The following is a 12433-nucleotide window of genomic DNA, read 5'->3' as shown; positions in this document are numbered from 1 at the left end:
GACTCATATTAGTCATGCTAAAATAAGAAAACATACAAAATTTCATGTCAGTTAAAAAAAATCATCTTTGATATTAGACTTTGTGTCAGGAGAAGATAACATTCCAGGCCCCAAAACCTCAAATTTGATATCTGAAAATAAGCTGAGTTCATGAATAGTCATTTAAAGCTGAACTTTCATAAGCATTAAAACTTGTTGCATCGCATTTGTTCTTTAATACATTTAATGATACTTTGAAATATTTTCATATATGTTCATTGATAGTGGAATAGCCAAAAATGTACATTAAGTCCTACAAAAGTGTCATATATTATTTGTTATGGATTAGCCCATTTGTACTACAATCTCTTAAGAAACCTTTAAAAATAAAAAAAAATTGTTATACACTTTTAATGAAGCTTTGAATTACATTTCACAAAAAATGCCAAATGGATCTAAAAATATTGATGCAAATCAATCAATAGAATCTCCACAAGATATTAGAATTCAGTATTTTTAAGGCATACCATTACTCAAGAACTGTTTGAGAATTTTAAAGAAGCTATATCAAGTCTGGACATACAATTACTTTTACAAATGAGTACAATTGAACCAAATGTAAATTTAAAAATTTTAAAATATGTCAAAGAACTGTCATGTGTAAATGACTTAAATGTTTTAGATCTAGATGTTTTTGAACTATGGAGCATTTCAGTATGGACATTTTCTCAATGGGAAGTGGATGTTACTATAAGAGAAATGTTTAGAATATTTAAAAATAGTCGTTGGACATGTTAATTTCTTAAAAGTTATTAGTTTTTCTGAATTTCCACTGAAGTTTTATTCTATTCATTGGGTAGAAAAAGTCAACGTTTGGGAACATGCTTTAAAAGTTTTTGACAACATAAAGAAATATATAGTTTCCTTAACAATTTTTTGCCTGGATCTGTCATGAGTGATAATATTATAAATGCTTGTCAGGATAAATTGATTCTAGCTAAAATTAGCTTCTCTTATACAGCTAATATTCCTCAGATCTTCCTTAAAATTTCTTGAAGAAAAAATTCTGAGTCTGAACCAATGGTACATTTCTTATATGATAATCTATTTATACTTGACAAACAGTTAATGAAAAATATTATCAAAAGAAGCATAATCAAAGAAGCAAAAACATTAGACAGCTTGTTTTTGATAGAGCTTGATGATGCTAAAAATGTGAGGCTACAAGTCACTCGATTACTATTGGAGTTATTGAAACTGAAAAAAGACGGTTTTAAGTAGAGTGTTTAATAATTGTGTAGAATACTATTAAAAAATTGAATACATGTCCAAAACTTTTATTATTTTAAATGCTGCACCATGTTTAAATCCACATTTATTGAAAAACAATGCATTATTATGTAAAATATGAATGGTTGATTTGCTACAATTTCTTTATTCCAAAGCACAAATTTCCCTGGCATGTTCAGGATGTGAAAAGATCCGATTTGAGATATTCTTGAAAAACTAAAAAGTGTTTACAAAGAATAGTTGAATTTATTTATTGAGAAAATTCGTTTAGATGATTTCTATTCTAATATTTGAAAGCTGAGGTATTTCCTGATTTTTTTGGGAAATTGCAAAATTAATTCTTGTGTTGCTCATGGCAATGTGGCTATAGCAAACTGATTTAGTGTCAACTAAAGTATGCTTGTTGAAAATCTGAAAGAAATCTAAGAACTGTGTATGATGTCATAAACTTTTATCGATGTGTTTTAAATGTTCCAATTTCCAAAAGATTAGTATGCTAAATTGACACTGCAAAATATTATAAAGGTTTAGAAAATTCATTAAATGGTTTGTATCATGATTGTAAAAATATTATTTTGTGTTTTATTTCATCTTAATTTTGTGTGACTTACAATTAAAAGAGCATGAGAGGTGATCAATATACCAAATTTTGTGTTGCTAAATTCTTGGTAATTAATAAATTATTTATTCTATATGTAAATAGAAACATTCTTTAGTATACTATTATTTCCAGTGATGTTGAATTGTTGCTTCCTTTCCTTGCTTTTTCCACTCATTGAAACTATGGAATATTGATATTCTATTAACTATCTATAATAAGTGATATTTGAGCATTTCCTCTTGTATTACATATATGTACAGATTTTTTTTAATACTTAGATTTGAGTGGCAATCTTGTTATTTGACCAAGCTGGTCCTTGTTTTGAAGTTGAGAGCTCTGCCAGACTTTTATTTTGCATTATCTCTCAATAAAGGATATGGTAATGGTGGGACATGTGGTTTTTTTTTTAAAGACCACAGGCTTTTATATAAAATATGCTGTAAAAATCAAACTAATGGCTGATGAACTTTTTTTTTTTTTGCCAATTATTGTATAATAGAGATTATGCATTTTAGAATCAATTTTTACATGCAGAAAACTTTTAAATTATAAGAAATAGAAAATTTCAATTTCAATTAAGAGTTCTATGAAGATAATGAAATTTATATTGTATTTTTCATACTGTGAAAGATTTTGCTTCTTTTTATATGAAATAAAAACCATTTACTCAGCAGGCAATTTACAGACTTCTTAACCTAAAACAAACATAACTTAAATATACATTTTTTTATATAAATATATATTGATTTTTTTTTTGATATTGCAGTTGTTTTTTGCTTGATATGGAATCTGATAGTATTGATGGCATCTTCAACACTTTAAAAAGATGTGCCATTATTTCGAAATATGCTGGTGGTATTGGATTAAATGTTCATAAAATACGAGCAAAGGGCTCATACATAAATGGTGTAAGTTTCAAATTCTGAAATACATTATATATTTATTATTATTATATGCTATTCACATGCTTAAAGTACATTTAAAATTTGTTAATGTTTTTATAAATATATCTTTGGGGATATGAATAATTCATTTATTTCAATTTAATCATATGCTTGGCACAGGTTTGAAAAAAAGTGACTGTTATGCGGAAAAGATTAAAATCACACTACTTGTTACTGAATATCTGGTAGTATTTTATGTGTATATTTGTATAAAATTGGACCCTTGCTTATTAATATCCAATTTAATTTATTTCATTCGAATTCTATAATTAAAAAAATATTAAGTTATGGTTGGTTTTTACTTTTTCTTTAAAGGTGCTTAAAAAATATTTATAAAGTGCTTGTTTTTTAAGATAAAATTAATCAACACACCCTATTAAAAATTCTCATTCGAATAATTATTTTGACAAAAATATAAACGTTTTTAAAACTTGAGATATTAAATAATTTTTTATTTTTATTATTGACATTTGAAGTTAATGCATTTGGGGATAACTGAAAATTCACTTATTTATATTAGATTTCAGATTCTTCTTCTTAGTTGTTAATACAATAGAAATTTGTTTTTCTAATGTTTTATAATCTTTTGCATTGCAGAATTTGAGTATATATTGAATAGAAAAAAAATATATAATCTATGTTTTAAAATTTAATGCCTTGTTCTATGATTGATTGACTTTGAAATGTTTTTCATTCACTAAGAACCCTTTGAGTGAAAATATAAGCATTTCATTGTCAACTATAATATTCATTCTGATTTATTAAAAATGATGCTGATAAAAAAAATTACATTACAGGTTTATGTTCATTATGTACCTATTTTTGAGTTTGATAAAAATGAAATCTTATTTTGTCATATTAATTGAATATTCTTCAGTGAATTTAATTTAATTAATATTTCTATTTATAAAAAAATTGGGAAGTTATTAATGTAATTAGATGAAATGAGTCTTGTTTATTTTTGGTCAAATTACGTAATTGTTTATAAACACAATTTCAGACGAATGGTACAGCAAGTGGACTTGTACCTATGCTGAGGGTCTTCAACAACACAGCTCGATATATAGGCCAGGGAGGAAATAAGGTAATTTTATTTTTACAAATTCATATTCAATTAAAAACAATTATTTATGAATATTATAATTTGCAATTAAAAATAAATTTAAGGTTTGTTGATCACTAAATATCTCACATACATGCACATACACGAAAAAGAACCCTCTATTTTTGGTTTTTTTCCCAACTCCACGTTAAAAAAAAAAAAAAAATTATTTTATATTGATCTTTCATATTTGGAAGGGCCTACCTGAAATATAATAAAAAATAAATATATAATTAAATTTTATACAATATTTTTTAATATTGTTGCAAATAATTTTTCTTAAAGAATATCAGCTATTAAATGAATGGCAGTTTTATAATTCAGTACATGCTTACTTGAAATATGATTTTAAAATTCCCTCAGTTTTATAATTAATTATTTAGTTTTTGTTGTAAAACATAACTATTTTATTGTACATTAAGTTCAGTAATTGCTGAAATATTAGATGAGAGAAATATCAAACTCTCCATGAATAGGAGATGCAATAGATGAATCTGAGCAATTTTCATTAGTTCATATTTAGCTGACTAATTTTTCTTTTTAAAGTTAATATTTAACTTTTATAATTCATTTGACATTTTCAAAGCAGTTTTTGACATCAAGTCATATGTCAAATAACATTAAAGGATGAGGTTAATTATTTTTCGTGTATTTGTGCATGATTAAAAACATTGTTCAAGAATATACATATGGGATGTTTTTTGTGTAGAGGCCTGCTGCCTTTGCCATTTATTTAGAACCATGGCACGCTGATATTTTTGAATTCCTTAACTTGAAAAAAAATATTGGCAAAGAAGAGCAGAGGGCTCGAGATCTGTTTTATGCTTTATGGATACCCGATCTGTTCATGAGAAGGGTGCGGGAGGATGGAGTTTGGTGCTTAATGTGCCCTCAAGAGTCACCAGGACTTCAGGATTGTTGGGGTGATGAATTTGAACAATTGTATGAAAAGTAAGTTGCAGTTTTATGCTCTAAAATATTTGCAACTATTTAATTTCTTTTAATTTTTTCTGTTTCAATGAATTCCATAATGCTCTTTGTTTGTGGGCAAATAATTTTTTAAATTTTTTAATATCATCTGTATTAAAGTGTAAAGATTTTATTAATCATCTATTTGCTCACTGTGTATCAAAACTTCATTAATTAAATCTATTAAGGAGATACTTATAGTAACAGCATTCTAAAAATATAATCATGTTTTTAAGTACATATGGTTGCATTGATATCAAAATGTTGTTTATCAAAAATTACATAGTAAAATATGCAAAATTTTGATGTAACTGATACATGTGGTATTTTGATTCAATCTAGAATTATTTTAGAGCAGATATAGCAAACATACATAAGTGATTTGCATCAATAAATTGTTTCAATAAGTTTTACATACAAAATCACGCCTAAGCTATAATGGCATTTATAGTGATTCATATTAAATAAAATGTTTGAATCTTGCTGCTGATTAAACTGCTTTAGGAACTACACTGCAGTTCTTTCCTGATTATATAATTTTGATTTCTGGATTTTTTTTTAAAACCAGTTTTTTGTTGCGATTGCTAGGGAGAGTGTGGCATTGTACATGCATATGAGTTTTAAACTGACAAAAATAGGTCATTTATTACCAAGTTAATTATTAATATATTATATATGAAATAAAATGAAATGGATTAGCAATGGCATCATTGAAGATAATCAAATAGCAAATAAAAGTAAAATCTGGTGAAAAAAATGATGTGCAATATTTTTGTGATTACATGTAAAAGATAATAATGCTAATATGACTCAACATTTGCTTCATCACCTCACTCCAAAAATTACATTTGATGCATAACATGACATAAATAATTTGAGATGAGAAGGGAAATTTGTTGCTATGTTTTAAGGGAATTATTTCTTTCATAAATGCTGCAATTAAATGCCTTTTTTGCTGAAATTCATCATCCAAGATATTGGAAAGAATCTAATAATCACTTGTCATTTTTCTCAGTAAGGTTTAATAATGAAAAGGGCATGCCTCGTATTGCATAAAGACTGTTTATGTGTTGAATGGAGGGAAATGCAAAATTCCAGAACTTATTTCAAAAAAATTATATATAGTGAGGCATATGTTGCTGTAATTTATTTTAAAAACTGAACAGTTAGTGAACAAGTATATAATATTACACCATGCATTAGTTTAGAGCTACGTAATAGAATTTTTTAATGATTATAGAGATTGGTTTGTGCACTTTTCAAAACCAAATGACTTTTACAAAAATTTATAGCAAATGCATTGGTATTTTGTTGGTCTATCAATTTATTTTTCAGGTAATGGATGATGTACTTCCCCTGATAAATAATCTTGGGATTATGCAAATTTTTTGCAGTCAAATGCTATTCTCCTCATATTTATTACATGGTGAACTAATTATGTTTCAGAAATTGAAATGACATGTTTATGAAATAGTGTGCATGAAATTTGATTGTAATTTGGCAAATATTTTTACTGCAGAACTTTTCAAACACCTGTTTGAATTTGATTGCCACATATATGTCATAAATATAAACATTGACATTATAATATGAGTTTAAATTATGGAGCTAAAAAGTGTAAAAGGCTTATTCTCGGATTAATGAAAAAAAATGTGTGTGCGTGTGTGTACATATATATATATATATATATATATATATATATATATATATATATGTATATATAAAGAGGGGGGTGGAGGTGGTTATATTTTATTTTAGCATGGATTTGACTTCATTATAAAAAGCAAATTGATTAAGTCCATATATTTTTAAGTGAATGATAACACATCCTGGGGAAGCAGTTATATTATTAATATTATTCTAAATGATCTGACCATTCGTTCAAAATAAGTTACAAAACATTAAAATGAGAAAGAAATTCATTCTATTACGCATTAGTAAGACAGAAGAGAAATTATTTATTTACATGTGTATAATTAGACACAGATGAACAACAGTGCACAAAACAGCACTTTCTGAGGTAGGAGAAACAAATCACTACAAGTTTCAGCAAGGTTTGCAAATATTCTGGACTATTATAAGGACTGAATGATTGCAAGAACTTCTTGAATCAGGTTTTACTGACTCTAGAGATATTATGATTTTTAAGCTCAAAAATTAAAGTATTAATGCATATAAGGTATAAATGGAATAATGAACTCTGAATCTTTATACTTTTCATTGAAATTATTTATTTTAAATTCTGTTGCTGGATTTCTTTAGCATGCAATATTTTTCTTTGTTATTTTTATTTTTCAATAAATCATTAGATCAATTTTCAAACCTTTATTTAATTATTATACCGATATTTGTTCAATTATTATTTTTTTGTAGGTATGAAAAAGAAAATAAATTTAGAAGAAAAGTGAAAGCTCGAGATCTCTGGTATGCAGTTGTAGAGTCACAAATTGAAACAGGAATACCATATATGCTCTACAAAGACACTTGCAATCGTAAATCAAACCAAAAGAACTTAGGCACAATGAAAGGGAGCAATTTATGTACAGAAGTTATTCAGTTCAGCTCTCCAAATGAGGTTTGTTTATAATTCAGTTCCAAGATGTGATAATTTCTTTGTGAATTTGTTTAAGGTTTGAGAGGAAAAGTTTATAATGTATATGTACAATGACATCCTGTAAATGAGCACTAGTCAGTGGAATAATGTAATAGGATGGCAAGCATAAAATTAATATATAAGTGTTGTGTATGTATCAATGGATTTGCAGGTCATAAAAGCCAAATATACTATAAATTCATGAATTTCAATTTCAGTCAAAAGTAATAAGAAAGACGTGCTTTTCATTAAGATTAATTTTTAATGTGTTTCTCTAGATATATTTCAAATCTGAAAAGGGGGGTAAAATTAGCATTAACTTTCTATTGGTGCAAAATTTTCATTTACTTTTCATCTGAAATTTAAAAATAAAGCTAAATAATTTTTTTTTGTTATTTAAGTGCAATTAATTTGAATTTAGTTACAAGTTATTTGAACTTGAGAATTATCTATAATTTTGGTTATTTCAAAATATTTTTTACTAGGGGAAAAAATGTGGATATCTTTAATTTGCTTAAAAAAACTGTGCTTCAAATGATTTATTTCATCCACTTATACAAATAATGCAACTTTGAAAATGATGTCTTTTTTTTATATCGCCTTCTTTGCAATTTTTAAAAAGTTTTTCATTAATAGTTAATTTAACTTTAATGAATGAAAGAGAAAGATTTTTAAAGTAACCAAAAATAAATATTTTAACAAACATATTTTAATGTATGCTACTAGTATTTTAGCTTTTTATCTAATCCATCAAACATGGATATCTTTCTGTGTGATAATTTAAAAGCATCAATTTAGTATTTTCTATGTGATACAGTATATCTTCATAAAAAATATTGTCTATTAATTCATATATCTTTCAATGATGATAAGCTCTATGAAAGTTAATGCAATGATCTCTTGACAGGTTGCTGTTTGCAATTTAGCTTCCATCTCACTCCCTAGATGTGTTTTAAACAATAGTTTGTATGATTTTGAGAAGTTGAGAGAAATCACAAAAGTTGTTACTTACAATCTTAACAAAGTGATTGATATCAATTACTACCCTATTCCTGAGGTAATTGAATATTACTTTTTCTTTTATATTTAGATTTCCTATTTTCTGGCAATTGTTATTTTATATTAATTTTTAATATTTGTTATAACTTTTAGCTAATGCAATATATTTTACTTTCATTTAACTTGAATTTTAGTCCTATTAAATACTTTAGGAAATCTTTTCCATGATTGTTTTGATGATACTTTAGATTTTAGAAATCTAAACTTCGTTTCCTCTTGCAGCACTTTGGGAGAAAAAAAAAATTAATTAGAAAATGTGAATTTCAATTATTTAGCATTTGCTAAAAGATAATTTTTTTTTTTATCATTATATATCTGGTGTGTTTGTTTAAAATGTGGTAATTAAAGTAAAATCGTCTTCATCAAAATTCCAGCTTCAATTGTATTATGATGCAACAGATTATGGTGTAGGAAGTTTTGTAACTCAGGAAGATTCTAAAAGAAACTATAAGCCAATTGCATTTTCTAGTAAAAAGTTAAATTCCACTCTCAAGAATTGGGCATGCTACTATTGGACATGAAAATAAAAGCATGGACAGTATTATTTGGGTTAAACAAATTTGATAAATGAATCTATGGACTAGAGTTGAAACTATTTTGGATCATAAATCCAATGAAATAGTTAAATCAAATTACATCAAAAAGTCCTAAATTAGCCCATTCAAGTCTGGCTTTGCAAAAATGGAATCAGTTTGTTACTAATAGACCAAATGCTGCAGAGCAGAGGTCTAATGCTTTATCAAGATTAAATTAAGAGTTATATTAATTGTTTTTTATTTTTTATATTAATGTTTTGTGTGAATATTGTCGGAGATTGTTTTCTTTTGTGTATATGCCTACTATTTATATGTATACGCCTATATTCATGTGTATATGCCTATTATTTATATGTATACACCTATATTCATGTGTATATGCCTATATTTAGACATTCAGTATTTTCTGAGTAATGAAACATATGTAGTACATACTTGCTTTTGAATTTAATGATCAATATTAGAATTCTGAATTTGCTGTTTCCCTTTGGACAATATATTTTTTCATTGTGTTTTATATAAATGTGCACAAATAGAATAAAATAAGCCAAATTATGAAATTAAGCATTTTTATTACATGATTTGATTTGCCATACTTAATGTTTAATATTTACCATTGTTACATTTATTTTGTTAATACTAATGGATAATTTATGTGGATTTAAAAATGATCAGTGTGGGGGAGGGGTGGATTACATTAAATGTTTTTCCTTTTTATACCTATGAGAAAGCAAATGTAAGTAATATTACTGGGCAAGTAAAGAATGGCCTCTGAGAGAAAACAGGTTTATTAGAGTTAAAAAAAAAAACTTTTAAAATTTATAGTAAGATAAGTTACGATCATGGCGCCTCTATATAAATGTTCATATTGATATATCATGTTGCTTTTATATAAAGTTTGAATTAATGAAATAAGTCATAAACGATTTTGATGAGAATGGCATTTGCTTTGCATATAAAGGATAGAAAGTACCTAGAATAAGTACAGAAAAAATAGAACTGGAATTTTTGATAATCTCAAAATAGATAGCTATATCACATTAGCTTTTAAACTATGCTACAATATCACATTCTGCATAATATGAAACAGGGTGAAAAATGTGGATCTCATTTTCCCTTGTTGTCGAGAATTTTCTGACCAAACAGGGCTGAAAATTATATTGATTTTATAATGTTTACAACTTGCTTAACATTTTCAAACATCTGCTTCTAATATGAACATAAATGTTCATTACTTGCACAGCCATTTGAATCATTTCCCTAGTAATGGTGGCTATACTAGTAAAGATCTTCAATGACTGATTTAACAAGGATATAAAGGGAATTGGGGTTAGATACCAGAACATATGGAATACTTTTATGATGGCAGAGGGAATTTGCTAAGAACTAAGTCAATAAAGTTTATTTAAGAATGTCAAAAAAATTACCCTAAGTCTATTTTAACATATTGACATAAATAATATTACTCAATCTCACAAAAAAGTAACAAACAAAAATATATGTAATTATTGTCTTCAGTATATGAAATAACTTTAAAAAATTTCCGTTGTCAGAATATGTGTAGACCTGTGTAATTATGAAACAAAACACATGGACTGATGACTAGCCTTTACTAACAAAATATTTCTTTTTCAGTTCATTGGTTATTTTAGAACCTTGTTGGTGATTTTTAAAGTAATCTACCATTTCAAAATTTGGTTTGTGAAAATATTTTTGTTATTAGTTAAAAAGATTTCCCCCCCTTTTTTATTGCCTTGACAGCTTGCAGAAATATTAGGAGTTTTTTTATGTTTTCATTTCATGTATATATTTTATGTAATGTGATTGCATGTATATTTTATTAAAGATGAAATTCATTTTTTTTTATTTAGGCCGAACTGTCTAATAAAAGGCATAGACCCATTGGAATTGGAGTCCAAGGACTGGCTGATGCATTCATTTTGATGCGTTTTCCATTTGATAGCGATGAAGCACAGAAGCTGAATGTAGAAATTTTTGAAACAATTTATTTTTCTGCTCTGGAAGCTAGCTGCGAATTGGCTCAAAAGTTTGGACCATATGAAACTTACTTTGGTTCTCCTGCATCTAAATTGGTAAATAAAACTTTACTGTAGTCAATTCGATCATTTGAAAAAATATGGAATTCTTCTGTATTTAAAAATAATTTATATATTTGAAAAGAATTCATTTCGTTTTATGAAAGATGATATTCAAAATCAAAATTTTTTTATTTTGTAGTGCCATATAATGGCATATGCATTGTCATCTATCGTTATGATGCTGCTTATAACTTTTAATGCATTTCAATTTGATTTCTTTTTGTTAGTGATGAAGCAAAATTCTTGTGTACTGTAAATGTGACTGTTTGTGATTCTGTTATATCTATGACTTGCATTTATTTTCTGTCTGTGTATATATATGCACAGTACTCTTCCGAGTATCTGGTTCGCGACTGTCCGGCTTCCGCACTATCCGGTTTTCCTTTTATCATAATTACATGTGGAAGGCAAGGCATTGCATTGGGAACATTGCCAAGGCTTTGGAAGCGGGCGTCTGTTACTATTCTTTTACATGTCGTATGTAAAATATAAGTTGTGACAGGAAAAGAGTTACGCTCTATTCATTGTTAATTGTTTCGTCAGTGTGTAACGGACCTCAATTGTTGGCGCTATTAAAAGTGTTAAAAATCGTTAAAATATGAACAGTTTATATAACTTATCTTTTCTCTAATAGAATTCTTGGTGCAGTATATAAACTACTAGTACTGAGTCTTCTATTTTATTACACGTTACCGGCAATTGCTTCTATGATTGACCGGGTCGCATTCATATTCTACGTAGCTTGAGATAAATGAAGGGCCAGTACTCAATAAGAAGTGAGAAAATGAGAGTTATAACAGCAAGTTTTGGTATAAAAGCTTTGTCTTCTGGTTTTGGTGGCCGAAGAAACTAGTTTATAAAAATCCTGCTTTTTTGTTATCTGGCCTGTCCTTCTGCCACATTAGGCCAAATGCTCTTGAGTTGTACTGTGTGTGTACATAATAGTTTCTAATCAATTTATGTTCTAAAAATCTATAAGTATAAGAATTGTATTGAAAGTTCTTTGTTTTTATCATCATTACTAACGTTGGTTTCTCTTTCGTTTTGTAGTTTCAAACCCACCTTTTTCACTAAATTGCTCTTAACAACCATTTACTTTCAAATTAAGGTTGGTAAGGCATTGCAAGTTTTCTGTATTGCTTTGCCAAACGACAAATCAATCAAATGATCAAATAATATGATTATATTATATAAATAATAATTTAGAATTTTGTGTCAATTTAATGACATAGGAAACAAACAAACAAACAAAAACATGCAG

At 27.1% G+C, this 12433-nt stretch overlaps 1 protein-coding gene across 4 annotated transcripts in view; it reads left to right on the top strand.

Annotated features, from left to right (window-relative positions):
- The window catches only part of LOC129957128 (ribonucleoside-diphosphate reductase large subunit-like), a 46513-nt gene that overhangs the window by 17713 nt on the left and 16367 nt on the right, over positions 1-12433 (top strand). For all 4 annotated transcript variants that reach the window (XM_056069288.1, XM_056069289.1, XM_056069290.1 and 1 more), the window contains 6 exons: positions 2637-2778; positions 3815-3898; positions 4626-4867; positions 7259-7460; positions 8386-8535; positions 10945-11166. In XM_056069288.1, coding sequence (XP_055925263.1) covers positions 2637-2778; positions 3815-3898; positions 4626-4867; positions 7259-7460; positions 8386-8535; positions 10945-11166 — 1042 coding nt within the window. The remainder of the gene's footprint in view (positions 1-2636; positions 2779-3814; positions 3899-4625; positions 4868-7258; positions 7461-8385; positions 8536-10944; positions 11167-12433) is intronic.

The sequence above is a fragment of the Argiope bruennichi genome, chromosome 11 (assembly GCF_947563725.1).
Source record: "Argiope bruennichi chromosome 11, qqArgBrue1.1, whole genome shotgun sequence".
Classification (NCBI taxonomy): Eukaryota; Metazoa; Arthropoda; class Arachnida; order Araneae; family Araneidae; genus Argiope; species Argiope bruennichi.
This window is presented reverse-complemented; position numbering and strand designations above follow the sequence as displayed.